Consider the following 18,049-nt stretch of genomic DNA (forward strand, 5'->3'; position numbering starts at 1 on the left):
GAGCAAAATAAAGTATTTAAATGTTAAGAAATCCCACCTTTGAGATACCAGTAACAACCTTCATTCAATTTCCTTATGAATATGCATTATATTATTATTGTCCTTGAGGCAAGATGGAAAAATCTGTACATAAAAATACAATGTCAACTAATGTAGGTGGCACAGGCTAAAAAAAATCTATAAATACAACTATATATTTTTTTTTCCCTGCACTCCTTGCATACAGCTTTTAAATAATCAAACTACATCAGAAAAGGCAAAGAATGTACCTTACTGACAGTTGTAGGCACAATTAATTGCTGCAGCACTGGTGTCTTGCTGTACAAGCCCTCCCACATATTTTGTACATAAAAGCACATGGTCCACCAGGCATTCGTCAGAGAACATCATGAAAGGTTTGTCTGGCCTGTAAGCTACTCATATTTGCCAAATATGAGCTTAATAATCTACCATATGATCCAGAATATGGTAGAGCAATTTATCAGTTTTCTGTACTGATGCAGTCAGCTAAGGAAAAACTTACATGAGTGCTTTAAAATTAGAAAAACAGAAACAGAAGCATAATAAATAGATACTGAGTTACTAAAAAAGTTTCTATGAATATGCATAAGATATCGAGTGTTTAAAATGTTCTTATATCTGACTCAGATCCAGTATTTGAAATTTTCAAATATTTCAGATATGGAATTAGTGGGTTGTCCATTATACCACACATTAAGGAAAATCAGTAGGTTCCAGGATGGTACTGACAATGAAGGATGCTCTTTATTTTCCTCATTTTTATCCATGATAACTTAATTTCTTCTTATAATTCTAACTGAATTCTAACTGTTGCAATATAGTATTTATCTATTCAGAATTAAAACAAGTTTACTATAAAATATATTTCACCAATCTGCAGAATGCCATAATGACAGTGGATATTGTAATTGGTAGGCAGAACCTGATTAATACAAAAGATGTAGAGACTATCAGCTACTGCAAGTACAGGCTCCCATTGAGAAAACAAACCAAAAAAAACCAAAAAAGAAGCACAAAATCCTGCCATAAAACCCAGCATGTGATGGATTTCCACACTCCTGGGAAGACAGTGGAAAAAGAATGATTGCCTCTCTCCAAGGTATTATGGGAATTAGTACACAGCTAACAGGATACTTGGATCAGACTGGAAAGGGACTGCAAAAGAGAAACCAATTTGAAGAACTGCTTGTGGTTTCACTGATTTCCTAACTGGCAATAACTTACAAGCTGCAAGAAACAAAGCCTCTCTCTTCTAGCATATCCTTGGCACCTCTGCAGCCAGCATCAAAGGAAACTGGACAACTATTTCTCCATTTCAGTCAGTGTACAAAGCCCATTCACTATACATCAGCTGAGCTTGAGCAGAGAAACAACTTGACAAGAGAAGCTGAAGCAATATGTGTCAAAGAGATTGAATTCCAGTTTCATATTAGTACAGAAGAAGACAGTGCATGATTATTGCTTGGAGCGTGTGGTTGTTTAGGGGATAATGGTAGTACCTTAACACTGAGCAGTAATGGAAATTGTCTGTCTTGTTCTCATTCTTTCTGAGACAGTCACTTGTGATATGTCTTGTTACACTGCCAGGTCATTTCTCTCTTTGGGGTCCTTAAATATCACCTGTCCAAGTTGACAATACATCTCTCCAATGATGGCATTATGCTTTGTCCCTTGCTAAATAGCTAGACACTCACTTTACCAAGGATGAAAAGTCACACTTTACTTGCAGAAATTAAAATATTAGAGGCTGGACACTATATTAGAGCTCTGCTTCCCAATGCTGCCTCTCTGCAAGGATGCTCAGACCTCAGTACCGAGACATCTCAGTGTGCCCAGGCCCATATCCTCCTTTATGCTCATGTTTATCATAAAGGGGACTACTCCTAATGTTGCTAAATTCAAAGAAATTGATTGAATTATTACACTTTCAAACAACAAAATGCATATACTATGACTCTCATATGTTTTAAATGCCATCATGTTCGTCGAGAGGAACTTCTATTACAGAAGCTGCAGTGCATCCAGTACTGTTCTGTGCAGAAAACAACTCAGCAAAAAACAGACTTTTAGCACCAGAGACAAAAGAGATTCTTCATGAGTTGTCAGCTCTATATTTAGCCCCCACTACAAGTCCACATCAGATGGAGTAAGGCATAGCATGGAACACAGAAAGAAGGATGCTGAGAATAAGAGTAGGATATTTAAAGGCAGATTTTGTGCAATTCAAGGCTGAAAAAAACAGATTCCAAATACTACATAAATTGGGGTTTTTTTTGCAACTATTGTTCTTTACTACAATTGCTGTATATTTGTTTCCTAGCCTGTGTTATGGTGTAGACAGGCAGAAAGAAGCCTGCCCATCATACCTGAGCACTTCACACAGACCTACCAGAATAGAATGGCTGCTTTTCAGAGATGGATAAAACACACATTGGCACATGTGTCTACAGAGAGAATAATGTAAAGTGTCCAAGTGTTTTAGGACAACAAAATGCATTATAGGAGCATCTGATATTTTCTAGTTTAAGTCTGTCCACAAGGCAGACTACCAGAGTGCCCTGTAAGATTTTGGCTTTCACAAAACCTGCACCCCATGGGATGCAGTAGCCAAGCTGAAGCCTCAACCATGGACCCACAACATATCTATTTCTAACAGATCTTTAAATCACCTGGAGCCATTCCAGAAAATATTGTACAGACTTAGAATTCCCACCTTAAACTTGCAAATCCTTTCTTAAATGCAGAGACAGTAAGCTGATTTGTGAAAGCAATATTGAAGAGTGATAGCACTTTTTTCCCCACTGTGGGATCAGATCAAATTAACACAGGAGAAAAAACTCTACATTTGTGAACTGCCTTAATTTAATGCACATGACAACTAGTAAATTCAGGACTAAATAATTCAAGGAAAGGCATAAACATCATGGTTTATTGATTTCTACTCAATCGTGTTGTTGTATGTATTTTTTCTCATTGTATGAAGTATGTGCATATGCTCTGATTATGCCCCTCAGTTAAGTGACTATGAAAAATGTCTGCCATCTTAACTTGTTTTTCAAATACACATTCCCCACCTTTTCCAAGTACTGCTAGGCAAGATAAGCCACATCTAAAAAACTTTCTACTTGTTTCTTTTCTGTAGAGGTTCTTATACTATATTCATCAACATCTGAACTGCAAACCTACAAGCATATTATGCCATATGAATAATTTCTACAACATATTATTCATTCCCTCATCCACTGTTTAGGCAGAAGCACCCATATTTCCTTTAAACTTTTGAATTCTGTTTCAAGGCTGAAGGGAAGAAATAGCTGGGGCTGAAGGGGGAGGTATGGTTGTGTTAAAAAAGGAACAAGAAAAACCAAACATGAAATGCTGAGCATCAGAAAAAGAAAACTTGGTAATGGCACCTAAGAAATCATCGTGTTGATGTGGCAGACAGACACAGAAAAAAAGAACATGCTTCACTTGCATGATCCTTAATTATGGCTATTCAGCTGATAACAGACAAGGGCTAAGCCAGAAAAAAACAAAACAACATCTTCAGGAATAAATTGACCTCCACTGATCTCAATATAGTATTTTTGTTGTATTCTTCTCACACTCCCTATCCACCCCTTATTATATCAAACCAACACCAAAAGTCAAGTCTGCGTGGACAGACAAAGAGCTCTTGGTCACACTAATATAGACACTCTTGCTCTTGTCTGAATATAGACACTACATCAGTGATAAAACTTATCACTGAATGAATAAAAATGTCACCCCTTACATATGAGCTTTATTGTATAAGATTCTCATCACAAAATATTTAGCATTCTGACAGATAAATTCAAGATCTCATTGCAGCTAGCACAACAAAAGTAAGGAAAGTGCTTGCTCAGAAAAAAAATAAAAATCATGTGTGGTAAATTAATTTGAGAAAAATTGCTGGGGAAACATTCATAACCAACCCTGCTCTCCAAATAGCAATGAGACACCAAAGTGAACTTATTTGTGAAAGGTGATGCCAAAGGCTGTAAACAGTGAGCAGGTTTCTTGAATTGCAGTTCTGCACTGTCTTCAAAGGTCATTACTTTAAGGAAACATAGTACAACTCAACTGGATTATTTATTTGTAATCATCTAAGCTACCACAGGTTGTGAACTGTGAATAGAGCACATCATATTCCCAGTGGGTGCTCATGCTCTGACACTTCAGCCTAATTGTTAGAGTTCATTTTGCAGACAAAAGAAGGTACATCATTAAATATATTTTCTCCAGTCCCTATCATTGAGCACAATTTCTCTAAAATAAAGGTAATAAACTGCAAAATATGTACTTATGGTACTGTAAGAGTATCCAAAATGTTTAATTATCTGAATGATAATTTAGCATGTTGTCTTTTCCAAGGGTAATGAAATAGCTTTTAGCAATTAATGACCTGAAAAACAAAATGCATAAAATGAAATAGTTTTCAAAGGTAACCTGAAATGAAAAATAATAGTACACAAAGGAATAAAAGGCTTACGCAGTTGATTTGGAGATGTGAAACAAAGAAAAACAAATTTCAATCCCCCCAAGGAATTACTGCCTAAATCACGTCTGTATCTCTAAACTCAATATTAATTCTGGTCACATCACATATATATAAACAACAAGATTTTTTTTCCAGATTTCAACGTTCAGCGAGATATTTTTTATTTTGGTTTTCTAGTCCTCCTGAAAACAAACTCTTGACAATGCCATACCTTTAATTCCATAGAATAGGATGCTACACAGATTTGGAGAGGGGTTGGAGAGATGGATAAAAGACTTGGGCCAGAAGAAAACTAATTTGGTAAGCAATTTCAAGATTAGACCTTCAAAAGCTTTAAAACATTCTCCAATGCTAAGGAAAGAGTGAGAAATTCTTTTTACCTAATTTTGCTGTGGTTTACAAGCCAATGACTACAGCACCTTTTCTAGTTCCAGTGCCTAAGTCTCAGCCCTAATGGTCCATGACTCTCAGATCTCTTTTCCCTCTCTGTACATAAAGACTACTTTTTTTTTATTGCACTGCAAATCTTGTACTTGAAACATAGATAAGATTCAGCCAATTCAAACCACTGTAAATTAGAACTCAAGTCTTTTTTCAAGTGGCTTTTTTTTTCTAGCAGTTTCATAATATTATGTAATTTGTCAACTTTATCATAGTTACATTTTCTTTATAAATTACATGGAACTGCTCCTGATAGGGCACAAACAGAAGAGTTTATTCAATTAATCCATAAAACCAGTTTTAGATAGATAAGCCAGTTCTTCTCCATTTGAGTTGATTTTATTCTGGTTTCTTAATCAAAATGCCTTATATCAAATTAAATGCATTAGAGAAAAACAATATCAGCTTTATTAACCAAATCTGTAATTTAATTTTTAAAAAATCAAGTTATTCTTACAAGAGCATTCTATAAATCTGTTGACTGTCACTAATTATATTACTTCCTTAATTCTTCATTAATCAAGCTTAGTATTGGCTGTTCCATGATTCTATTCAGAATTAAAGTCAAGATGACAAGCTTTTAATTAGGTGAACCTAAGCCTTCAGTATTTTTAATGTTTGTTTTTCAAGAGATCTGGAGCTTTCTAGGACTGTTCCAGATGTTTATTTGAAAACAGCAAACAAAACCAGGTAACATTAAGAGCCTTGACAAGTCATTTTTAGGTTTCTGGTCGTACTGATCACCTGAGGTATAACTTGACATCAATTGCTGCTTAATATGCTCCTCAACTCATTGTTAAAATGGAGGCTATTTCATTATCATTCCATACAAAAGCATCACACAGGCCATTTTCCCTCTCAGCACCAGCGGGAGGATTTGCTGAGAAATAAAGTGAAGAGTGAAATTCACTCAGTTCTGCTTCATGCAGTCTAGGCTCAAATTAGGTAAAAAGAATTATGCTGCTCACTATTAAAATGAAACAAAGTTTAAAAAAATATAAAAGCAAACAAGAATTAAATAAAAATCTAATATTTCTCTAGCAGAAGAAAACCCAAAGAATTGATGCCTGTAAGAACCAGGGCTTTTGGAAAGAATGACATGATATCTCTTTGTAATGGCTTTGGAGAGAGGGGGGACAGGAAAAATATTGAATTGGGGGGGGAGAGGAAAAATATTGAATGCATTTGGTAAATATCATCAAACATCCCCTGCCACAGCACAGGCTGCTGGTACTGCTTTCCTCTTCCACCCTTCCACTCCTACTACTCACAGCCCTCCAAATCTAATCCACACTACTCTGCCAAAAGTGCCAAAATAACTGAAAAATTAGTATGCTTCCAAAACACTTTAGTACTGCAATGATCAGAACAACTTAAAAAAAACTTATTAAAATTTCCCCTGATTAATTTTTAATAGACTGATAAATGAAAATACAATAAAATCCAGTCTCATAAAAGTTTGTTCTATTTACGTACTTACCAACTCTCAAACATTATAAAATTAATATTTTATTCCTGAACAGTTGAGAGACCTTAATTATGAAACCAAACTGAAGCATCAAACACACTAACCAATCATGCTAAAAAAATAAATTAATATTTCAGCTGAAATTAAAAGTAGAAGTCACAGTTCAAAAAAAGAGCTGCAGTCTTCTAAAAGGGAAAGACTATCTCAACCTGCAGTCATGTTTTTAAGAAGCAGATACAGACCAAAAATCTGTTAACATCAGTTCCCCAACTTTGCAGAAGCTCTAATCAGGCTATGAGTTATCTAGCCTGGGTGCACCCACAGCACTTTCAAGTGCTGCAATATGAATTATTGCCCACATCCATTCTTTTACAGCTGGAATGGGCACTGTGGATTAATGTACTGCAATATATTTTCTTGCCACAGACAGTGCTCCTCTCGGAAGTGTGATCTATTGACTAGTTACATGCACTTTGGATAAATCATGGCTGTCTCAGTGCCGTGGCAGGCTCTGCTCTGGGAAAAGCCACCAAACAAACCAAGGTGAGGCAAGAGATGGAGAAATTGCTTGAGACAGGGGAGCTCTGTCTGTTGGTATCTGCTGCTTTTCCTCCCCCTGCCTATACCACACAGTGAAGGGGTATCCTGACCTCATGTCCTTCACCAAAAAGAAAGGCAGTAACTTTAGCCAAAGGCTTTGGACCAAACCCTTGACCGACCAGTGTGTCAAGAGCCAATGACCACAACCATGTCTTGCTGTAGGTTACTTGTCCCTCTCTGCCCACTGCTAGAGACTTCAAAAAGAAGGCAGAAGAGGCCACTGCACACAACAGAGGCTTTGAAATGTGGGTGGCCATGCTAGAGAAGTCCACCTACCCAGGTCTGCTATACTAAGTAGTATACTCTTCACTCTAAGTGAAGAGCATCAGAGTGATTTACTGCTGAATATTACACTATACTATAAAAAACTAGCCATGAACAAAACTCTTCCCAAAAATGAAGCAGGAGAGAATTCAGGGAGCCCATGCCTTGTGTAACATGGCACTCACAATGGCGCAGGGAAGAAAATTTCCAGTTAGTGCAGAGGGAACTCGCAGCTGCAGGTACCATATAAATGATACTAAGCAAGGCTGAATACAGCAAACAAAAAAAATTGAAAACTAATTTAGGGGAAGCCAGCATCTGAACTTGCAGTTTACTGCCAATTCAACTGAGTCATCAGCATTGCACTCCTTTGAAAAAGATGATACCATGCTTAATTTACACAATCTGACAAGAACTTGGCTGGGCAGTCTGCCTGGTCTCTTGCTAGGTAAGTCAGATGCACTACAGTCCTTTCTTATGGATATAAGCATCATTAGGATTCTCTATGTGGGATGGGTATCTCAGCAGTGGCAAGCAGCTCAATAAGCAGAGCATGGTTTCTGGTGCCAGATGATGGCCCAAATCAGATGGCTCTTCTGCAGCATGCCTTCTCAATTACAATTCTAGTATTCAGTCTTAACAGGAATATGATGAAGTTCCTCAGTCCAGACTTTGTCCATTGTTTTAATATCTCCCTGCTTCACCTCCCCAAATACAAACCAAGTTGATAAACCTATATGGAGCAAGACTGGTACATTTGGAATCTGATAGCAAGATCTTAAATGGTTCCAATTGCTACCTGGCCAAAAGCCCAGAAACAGTCACGAGTGCCAAACACATTTGTAAAAACAACAGCAACTTATAAATATTGGTGTAATCAGGGCTCTTCTGAAACGACAAATGTAAAATAATTTTTAAAATATCATATTAATTTAGTTTCAAGTTGTTCATCTTTACTCAAAATGTATTCACATTGTCCTTGAAGCTACAGTCTAAGCCCATAATAATACCTACTTTGAGGGAAATAAAATAAAAATTCTACTTGAAATACAAAGAGAGTCGTTTTTCTGTAAAGGCAAAAATTTCTCTCTGTTACCATTTAAAAAAAAAAGTTGAAAATTATGCACTTATCTGTATTTTTATTAGTTTTAAAGTTTTAACCAATGGCAGTTGCACTGCTGCAAGGGACACTAATGAAGAGCACAGCTTATCTGTTCAGTGCTGTATATTGCAGGAGCCTCCCATGATGTTGACTCCACCCAATTTTATAAACACATTGCTTCATATTCCAATATCCTAAATTCTCTTGTCCAGCACACTGCAAAGCCTACAAAACCAGGTCCTCACCTTAAGCTCTGTGCCTTGGCTCTGCAAGAGTAAAAGGCAAAAAACACAGAGTGAAGTAGTACTGTGCACATCCCACATAAGCACATCCAGATTCTACACTGCAATGTCCCTCTCACTCCACTCCTTTTAAAAATAATTTACAATTTTTATGTAACCACAACAACATTTTAGTTCTCCAGATGGCCGTGCAGGGTCACTTTCTCAATGGCAACCTCTCTGGGGTCCCTCTGTTATAAATCCCAAGACAATGATCAAAAGCCCTTGAGCTTCCTTTTGTCTTTCAATATTTTTCTGTGCTTTGCTTTTTTTGCTTGTTAGAGGAGAACTTAGCAGTATCTAACTTAGCAGTATCTCTCTAGAGGAGAATTTAGCACTCTGCATATATTATTTATGAAATTAATACATGTAGAAACTGTACACAAACAATCTGCACTTGAAAAGGCAGCAGAAAGCAGCCCAGCTCCCAAGCCTCCAATTGCAGGTGTTCATGTGCCAGAATTGCATCACCGAACCAGCATCGCCTGCTCCGGTGCCTTGAGGCTGGCTGTTACCAATAGAGCAGGTCTCTATGATGGATAAAGATTTTCAATAATGAAATAACAGTAATGGCAATAGTAATAATAATAATATCATTGATAAATATTTTTCCTTTCTCGGCTCTGCTAGAGCTATAAAGCCTCTCCCCTGTCCTTACTCATTTCATTATCAAGACCAAAAAATGAAAACACACAGCACTATTTTCTCCAACTGTTTTACAATTCTTCATGTTTTTCTGAAAAATAGCACCTTGTGCTGAACTTCAGTAAAGTAGGAGCAAGCAATTCCACTGTGTACATATATTAAGCTCTGGACAGGCTGAACTATTGACCTCCTTTGCTGCCAAAATATCAGTTAATCATAAAACTAAGCTTTGAGCTGTTACTCAGAAGCAGCAGCCAACATTAAGAGAACAACTTCTAATTTAGAGTTGAAAAAGCAGGCTAAGTGGACAATTTTAGATTATCACACATTTCCTACACCCTTCCCCTCTCCCCCCATCCCCTCAAGGGAAGAAAGGCAATAACAACTCAGAGGATACTCAGAAGGACAACACACCCCAGAGCCCCAGAAAACAGCCTTAAGGATTACTTCTGGTTAAGTGTTACTCTCTGCCTTTTGTTTTGGTGTTAGAATCCTGGAGAAGTGAATAATCTGAGCAATGACCCCAGGCAAGAGGTGAAGTCAGAATGAAATAAAGCTCAGGTGCCCTGTGAGGACTGAGGGGGAGGCAGTACCTTTCAGCATCAGCAGCTGGAACACAATGCCTTGGTCATACCATTATGGGTGGTGCTTAAAAGAGGAAATAACAAAGCACACACCTGGCTCTTACAGAGGGTAATGTAAGAAAATAGTGTTTTGCTTCAGATGTTTCAGGCTTCAGCCATTTAAAAACACTCAGTGGTTTCACATATTTGATTGCTCAGCACTATCTTTAATCACAGACTGATAAAACAACACATCTAACAAAATGCTTTTGCTTCAGCGCAGGAAAGATTACCTGGGAAATGCCGGCTAGACAAACAGGCTGTCAGAGGACTTAACTTGTGGAAGAATTATCCCTTCATTAAAGAACAATTTTGTTTAGCATTAGTGGAAACATGTAGTAAATGAGTCACCAGACACTAGTTTAGCTATGAGGAAGACAGAAAATGATCTAAATACCTAATAATAAAAGTGCACGTATGACAATGAGGTAAGTATGATCATCACTCAAATCACTAAGGAGTATAATGCATCTCCAGCAAAGCAGAGGACAACTGATCAATAATATGTTATTAAGAAAAAGCATGAAATTATAAATACTGAATGAATTATGGGGAAAGGGTATCTTAAACTTCATTTGAAAACAATGTTGATATTTGCTTAAGCATTAAACAGAGTGCAGAATAATAGCTTATTCTCATTATTTTTTCAGCGAGTTTGCTGTTGCTGCTTGGAATGTAAACTTCAATCCTTACAATCTCATCAGATCAACATTCACTAATGCACACTTTTTAATCTGTATAGAGAGCAGTCAAACTTCATGTTAAAAATTCATTTATTTTCCACCATTCCATCTGATACTGAGCAGATAATCAATTATAACTTATTTCAGAATTTGAACTAGTGTGTGTAAAACTCATGGAAAGAAAAAATTGACAAAGAGCATTGACAGAAAAGAGAGTATCTGTCTGAAAAATAAGTGAGCTTGTCAGAAATGAGAATTAGGAATAATTGAAGAAACTCCAGAAAGAAGATATTGCTGCAGAGATGTCATCTAATACAGCACAGTAAATCACCTGCCAGTCACTGGTACAATACCGGCAGCAGCAGATACTGCAGGGTGAGATATTCCATTATTACCTTTGCCTTTTCTTATAAATCCTTGCTTTGGAAGAGACTAATTTTGATGTTTATAATTTGCCTTTAAAAAGCAAAATATTAGTATTTTCAACAAAAAAAAAAAAAAAAATCACATTGACAAGGACCTGGAGTTATCTATCAGAAGCCTTGGGAGAAGACTGCAGAAAAGGAACGTCTATCTCATTTTCCAGACAGGTGAGGAGGCAGCAAGGCATTCAATCTGGTTCTGTCCCTGACTCATCCCTGATGATGTGCACAATATTTCAGTCTTCACAAACCCTTGTTGACACACCTTCTTCTAGCTGAAACTAGCTAGTAGTAACAATTATTTGCCTTCACTTGAATGAAATAGGAAGAATCAGTCTCACTGCGAGGTAAACAGCTTAAAACTTTATTATTAAAATTATGCACGCTGTCACAGAAAGTTCAGAATTTTCTTCTCAAGTATTTTTTTGATCTGCTTAATTTCATAGTGAATTAAATTGAGTTGAATTTTTTTCTCAAGCCAGATTAGATTTTGGAGCCTTACATGTGAGTGTTATGTTAAAAAAAATTAAAAATAAAAACACACCCACAATAACATGATTTCCCCTATGAGGTTTCTAAAAATGTGTCACATAATTTCTTCCTTTCCCACAAAAAATCTTTACTCTGTCACAACCTGGGTAAATTAAATTACATTTCTTCAAGTGCTATGAAAACAACCTGAACATTTCAATTTGCTAGTCTCGGCTCAGCCTCTTTAAAACAGAAGCAGTTTTCCAATTCCTACTTTTTCAGACGAATGTCTAAGCCAATTCTGTGCAATAAACCGATACTTTAACCTTACTTAGATCTCAAAGACCGACACCTTAACTGAGAGAGACACGTAGATCTTTCTACTTCACTGAAAAGACAGACTAAATTATAAATACAATCACAAACTCCAAAAGGTGCCTTCAGCTAGGTCTTACTCCAGCTTCATGTATCATCTTCTAACAGTACTGTGAGCAACTTTAAAAAAGATTCTCAAATTTTCTGGAATTCATACCCACTGACCCAGTCTGCTAAAATTCCTGGCTTCTGGTCCAGACCCTGACACTCTTCCTTAAGTAAACAAAGTGAGTGTTCATCCATCAGAGATCTGTCTTGAACTTGTGAAAAAAAAATACCTATATTTCTGATTCACATATGCATATATATAGATGACACATGAAAATGTGAGACTACAGCTTGTCCTTCTGATTACTTTAATGCAATTGTGAATAGATGGTTATCAACAATCTTTGCTAAATCAAATACTGTGCCAACTTTAAAATATTGTCAGGCTCTAGAAGTCCTGAGACTAGAAGGGAAAACCCCACAATTTAATTTATGCTTATTTTCCTTACAGTCTGATATTCAGATCTATAATTTTTCTCCCCTGAAACTATGAGACATAGGTATTATCTTTTTTCTTGTGAAAGCTGAGATTAAAATAACTTTAAGTAGCTTTAGAAGGAACAGCATATAACACAAGTTGACAATGTTTAATCTTGGTGCTGGCCACGTAGGGGAACTCTGAGAAACAGGAAGCAAACTGCAGGGCTCAGCTGCACATGATTTTGGTAACAGAAGTCAAAAATGGAGAAAACGCTCTATTTGTATTTTCAATTGTATTCTACAATTTACAGAATCATAGAATAGCCTGAGTTGGAAGGGTCTCATAATAACCTGGTCCTACTCCCAGTCCTGCACAGGAGAGCCCCAAGAGTCACCATGAGCCTGAGAGCATTGTACAAACACTTCTTGGACTCTGGCAAGCTTGCTGCTGTGACCACTTCCCTGGGGAGCAGTCACAGCTAGAGATTTTAGTATTTGTATTTTAGTTCTTGGAGATTCTGTCAGGCTGTACATAACTGCTTGGGAAAAGACAAATGATGCAGAAGTACACTAGTTTCTTTTTTTTCCCTCCACAAATCTATTTCTAATACATAACCTTTTTCCCATGCAATTTGCCTTATGTGCAAGTTTACTTAAAATGTAATTGAAAATACGAAGGTAAAGAAACAAGGAGGTCAGGACTTTCCAGAAATCAAGAGGTCCCTTTCCTTATGTGATGAGAAGCAAAATGTTTTCTTAAATTTCTAACTTTTCTCTTCCTAATCTACCCTCCAAGGGTTAGCAACCTAGAACAATGACCAGGCAAAGTAGAGGACTCAGCAAATGATCCAGAAACTTGGGGATCCTGTGGGTGCGAAGGGAATCCTTAAGTCCTGATACAAGTTAATTGGAGCCAACAGGCCTGCCAATCAATTAAACCATAAAGTAAACAGCTTTGGGTTTATTGTTAATTTTTCCATAGCAACACTCACCAGCACACTTGGTCCTGGTGATGAGTGGTGGTCCTGGCTGCCCCGTGCCACCTTCCCCCGGGCGGGTGAGCAGGACCCGAATCTCATATTCAGTGTCAGGGTCCAGGTGCCACAGCTTGTATGTTGGTGCATTGACAGCGTGGGTCTCGGTCCAAGTCCCAGATGTCATCCTGTACTCCACTTCTTTCAGGATAATGGGGCCATCCCCAATGATGGAGTTGGCATTCAGTTGGATGAGCAAGTACGTGGGCCCAACGCCCAGCAGCTGCGGGGGTGCTATTGGCCGAGGTGGCTCTGCAGGGGAGACAAAAAATAAGGCAGCAATAAAACAAAAGCTGGAAAAACCACTAAGAGGAGGGGTCTCTACACAGGGAGTTGTCAGAGTTTGGTCAGCAAACATTCCAAAGCACAGAAAGAAATTCAAACTGACATGAGTGAAGAAGGGCTGAGGAGAATTTCAGCTGATGGAAATGAGTGGCATACTACTGGTATCTGCTCAATGCTGTATTTTCCTTCTAAAAATCTCAGCTAGAGACCACAAAATCATGTCTGATTTATATGTTGCTGCTGCTTAGGATTTTTTTTTTTTCCTGAGAAAAACTATGCTCATTTATATAATTTACTATAGCAATAACTTGAAACTCTCTTTTATTGACTGAAGCCATATTTGCACTTTCCTTATAGAAAAAGCTGCAAGAAATGATACACTACCCCTGCACAGAATATTCTTAAAAATTAATATCACTGCAGTTAATCTGAAACCCACTGGATGCAGTTAGGGAAAAGGATACAGATGCTTATTACAGGCATTCAGAATACTCAGAACTGAGCAAAGCTGCCAGGAGAATGACATAATAAAGACATATGGCAACAACATATAATATTCTATTCTTTAGTAAGTCACTACTGATTTTGAAACTTGAACAATAGGATGTGTGTTGCCTTTTTGTCATCCCCTCTTCTCATCAGCTTCTGCCTGCCTACATATTTCAATGCCGCTGCAAAGTGAAAAAGGTAATGACAGACCAAACAGAAAGAGGTGGTCCCCCCTACCCTGAGAAATGTTAACATAGAAAGATTGCCTCAGCATGATTTATTTTAAGAAACAATCACAAGTAACAAGTATTTTTCTAATAAAATGAATTCACTGATAAACACGGAAGGTTCATTTTCATTCCAGATGGCTCATATTTCAGCTAATTTGTTTCAGTTAATTAGGCAACAATGCTAAATTCAGTGCACACAGGGGTTTCACATAGCAGTGATGCAGAACTAACAAATCAGCAACTCTGAGCAGGTAGAGGAGATCTCATGGCCAGTACATTAAAAATAACTTTTAACCCCAGACCATAAGATTTCCCTAGCAGGGGACCCTTACATTCTACACAACAGAAGTTAAGACAAAAATGCATTGCACATATTCTGCCTCCCAGGGATGATGCCACCAGTGTCAGTGACAGAACGCATGGTGGGGCGTGGTGGACCTCCTTTGACATCCCATCCTCCCTGCATGATGAAGTTCAGCCCCTGGTTCTGCCTGCTTCCTTTCCAGGTATCACAGCTTGCTCCAAGCACTATATTTACCAGCTCTATAAACAACCAAGTTTCCCAGATTTTGGCACATATCTTGAGGACCTTTTTCTAAATTAGCTGCTTCTCAAACCACTCAGTTTGGAGACCAGGGAGTCTGTAGCCATGCCATAGTGGCTGTAATGGGACCTGATTTTTTCCTCCCTGAGTGAAAGGTGAGTGCTCCAAGGTGTTTCCATTTCTGCTTTAGGATATATAAAACTATAAAAAGTACCTCAATTAATTATTAACCTTTTACCCTTCTTTGGAAATGTATGTGCTTATGAATTAATTTAGATTCCTACCTGCATCAAAGCTCAGAAATGCAACTGGCCATAATGAGGGCAGTTTATTTGCTGTGGAGCTAACATATTAAATGTCCAACTAATATATTCTAAGGTCAGTGTATATTACAGCAGAAAACATCATCATTGATGAGCACGATGCACTACCAACTCCAAGTTATAAACTTCTAAAACATATGGCTATGTTTAGAAGTATACACTTTGATTAAGAGCTGGATTATCACAAATAAAACCTCACATTAATGAGGGCATTGCCTATTAAGTTTTTATGTTAAGAAGTAAAGCACATTCTTATATTAGCATACGCATTTTGTTTTTAAGCTCTTGAGGCCAAGGAGACTTATTTATAAAGTCTCTCCCAGTTCCAATAAATTATGCATGAATTTTAATCAGTTAGCAAATGAACAAGTAATTGTTCTGCAGCATTATTAATATTCTTCATAATATAATATACTATCAGAACCAGAGGTGAGGTGCGAGCAGAAATCCCAAAAGTACACTAAGTATCAACTGAAGCATGCAATCCCAATATACCAGGATAAACTTTTCTGATGTTACCCAATTAGCTTTCTATTAATTATTCCCATTCATTATTCTATAACCACATCTCCAATTATAATTTGAAATCACAATTTCCTTTTGTATATAAAGCAGCCTGAAACTTTTACAGTTTAAAAATTGCCATTGATAGCTAAAAAAGATAGAACAAAGCCATTATTAATGTTTTGGTTGCCATTCTCATATAAAATACCACACATATCAACAATACTTTTCTTTCAGTGAGTTTTAAAACATAATTTAAATCCTTCAAGGAAGTATACGTTGCTGACTTTTTTTACCCTAGCAATCTGGGTCCACCTGTAGTAAATAATCCAGTTTCAGAGTGCCCTGAGAAGACAGCCTGCCAAAAATGAAAAACCTCTTACATGAGGCATGGAAAATAAAAGGAGATGCATGAAAAAGTACCCTAAAGAAAATCACCCTCTCAGAAGTTTTTTCTGGCTTAAAACAACATAAAAACTCAGCTTCTGCCCAGCCAGGTGATGGCTTAGATGTTCAGAGCCTGGATTAGAGGCAGAATTGCAGGAAGCTGAGCCTCACCAGGTACCCACCACAGCAGCTTTCCTCCTGCCTGGCCCTGTCAGTGTGCTCCAATGCAGGTGGCCCAATCTCAGATGCATTTTGTGGCTTCCAGTCGCTCAGACCCAAAGCCAGGTGAGGCAGCATGGTGATGTCCCTCCACACTCCCCTTGCCTTGACCATTCCAACCCAACCAGAGAGCTGTGCCCTTTATTTCTGCCAAAAAGAGCAGACCTTCCTCAATTACTGTGAGGAGATATGGCTAAGGCACACAGATATTCCCAGCAATCAATTTTCCTTGAGCTCAGTTCCCCTTTCCTCAGCCATGAACTCTCTGTGAAAAGCCATAAGGTTCTAAACCATAACTTATGGAAAAATATTTCAATCCATACATGGTTTAACTTATCAGTAGAATCATAGTTTTAATAGGTATTTAAGATACGCTAAAAAGTTTGATCAAAGACCCTGCAATGGTGAGTTTAATTTCTTCCTTTGCTAAGCACAAAATTTAAGATTCCTTATCCAATGTAACCAGTTTAATTATCCACTCATTTTCTGACTATATTTTTAGCCAGTGTATAAAGGTGTTAAATCTGATTAAATCCTAGTTTTCACGGCCACTAACATCACAGAAAGACTATATTAAAAGACCACTTGTACATCTGCAAGATATTAAATAAATGAAAGTGTTTTCATGCATAGCATGTTGCACTATTTGGTCAGCTCTGGTTTTGACATAAAATGCCCACAGCTAAGGTAATAAAAAAATTAAGACTGACATTTCATCACTACTAAGTTCTCATTCTGCTGAGCTACTACCAGTACATTATGCTCACATCAGTATGTACATGACATTGTATATTAAATGTAGTGTGATATTTAGGCAACAATGACTAGAATAAGCATGCAACTTCAACCTCCTCTACCAGTCTTCCTGCAGTTAAGTTGTTGTGTCATATTTTTAATATGAAACATTGTATGCAAATAATTACGCATTCACAGGCAGAAAAAGCAATCAGAAAAGGTCATTAGGGCTATTTGTATAGTAACTAAAATTTCCAATATTCTCAAGCCACATATGCACACTATACTACATTGCCTTCCAAGATTAAACACTTCCCAAGTTAAAAACAAAGGAAGGTAGTTTCATTTGTATCTTGCTGGCAATTGTATACTGTTAATGATCAGTTCAAAGCAAAAAATAAAAATAAACCAGAATCCTATATATTGTTCCATTTTGGAGGAAAAGCTGATACTGGATGCATGCCTGATAAAATCTTATTTTCAAATTGTATTTACAAGAGTCATGTTTTGCTGAGCATAACGTGTACCACCCGCAAGAGACTCTTGCTAGACAGCAGAAGGGTTTGGAGAGGGGGGAGGAGAGGGCTGGTCAGCCCACAGCCTAAATACTCAGAGCAGGTGCGTGCCTTTGTCCACTCTCATCCCACTCGTGCCTTGTACAGGACCTGCACACATTGATGCTGGGCAGTGATAGCTTGCAAGTCCCCTCCACTCATGCACACACTGTTCCTTCCCCCTGTTGTCAGTATGTTCAGCTTGCTCTGTGATGTCTCACACCAAGCCATACACGAGGCTGGTGAGTGGTTTGGAACACAAGCCACATGAAGAACGACTAAGGGAGCTGGGGTTGTTCAGCCTGGAGAAAAGGAGACTCAGAGCTGACCTTATCACTCTCTTCAACTTCCTGAAGGGT

At 37.7% G+C, this 18,049-nt stretch overlaps 1 protein-coding gene across 13 annotated transcripts in view; it reads right to left on the reverse strand.

The window, feature by feature from the left end:
- The window catches only part of PTPRK (protein tyrosine phosphatase receptor type K), a 381,627-nt gene that overhangs the window by 146,593 nt on the left and 216,985 nt on the right, over positions 1 to 18,049 (reverse strand). For all 13 annotated transcript variants that reach the window (XM_077175285.1, XM_077175283.1, XM_077175281.1 and 10 more), the window contains exon 7: positions 13,379 to 13,672. In XM_077175285.1, the coding sequence (XP_077031400.1) occupies positions 13,379 to 13,672 (294 nt within the window). The remainder of the gene's footprint in view (positions 1 to 13,378; positions 13,673 to 18,049) is intronic.

The sequence above is a fragment of the Agelaius phoeniceus genome, chromosome 3 (assembly GCF_051311805.1).
Source record: "Agelaius phoeniceus isolate bAgePho1 chromosome 3, bAgePho1.hap1, whole genome shotgun sequence".
Taxonomy (NCBI): Eukaryota; Metazoa; Chordata; class Aves; order Passeriformes; family Icteridae; genus Agelaius; species Agelaius phoeniceus.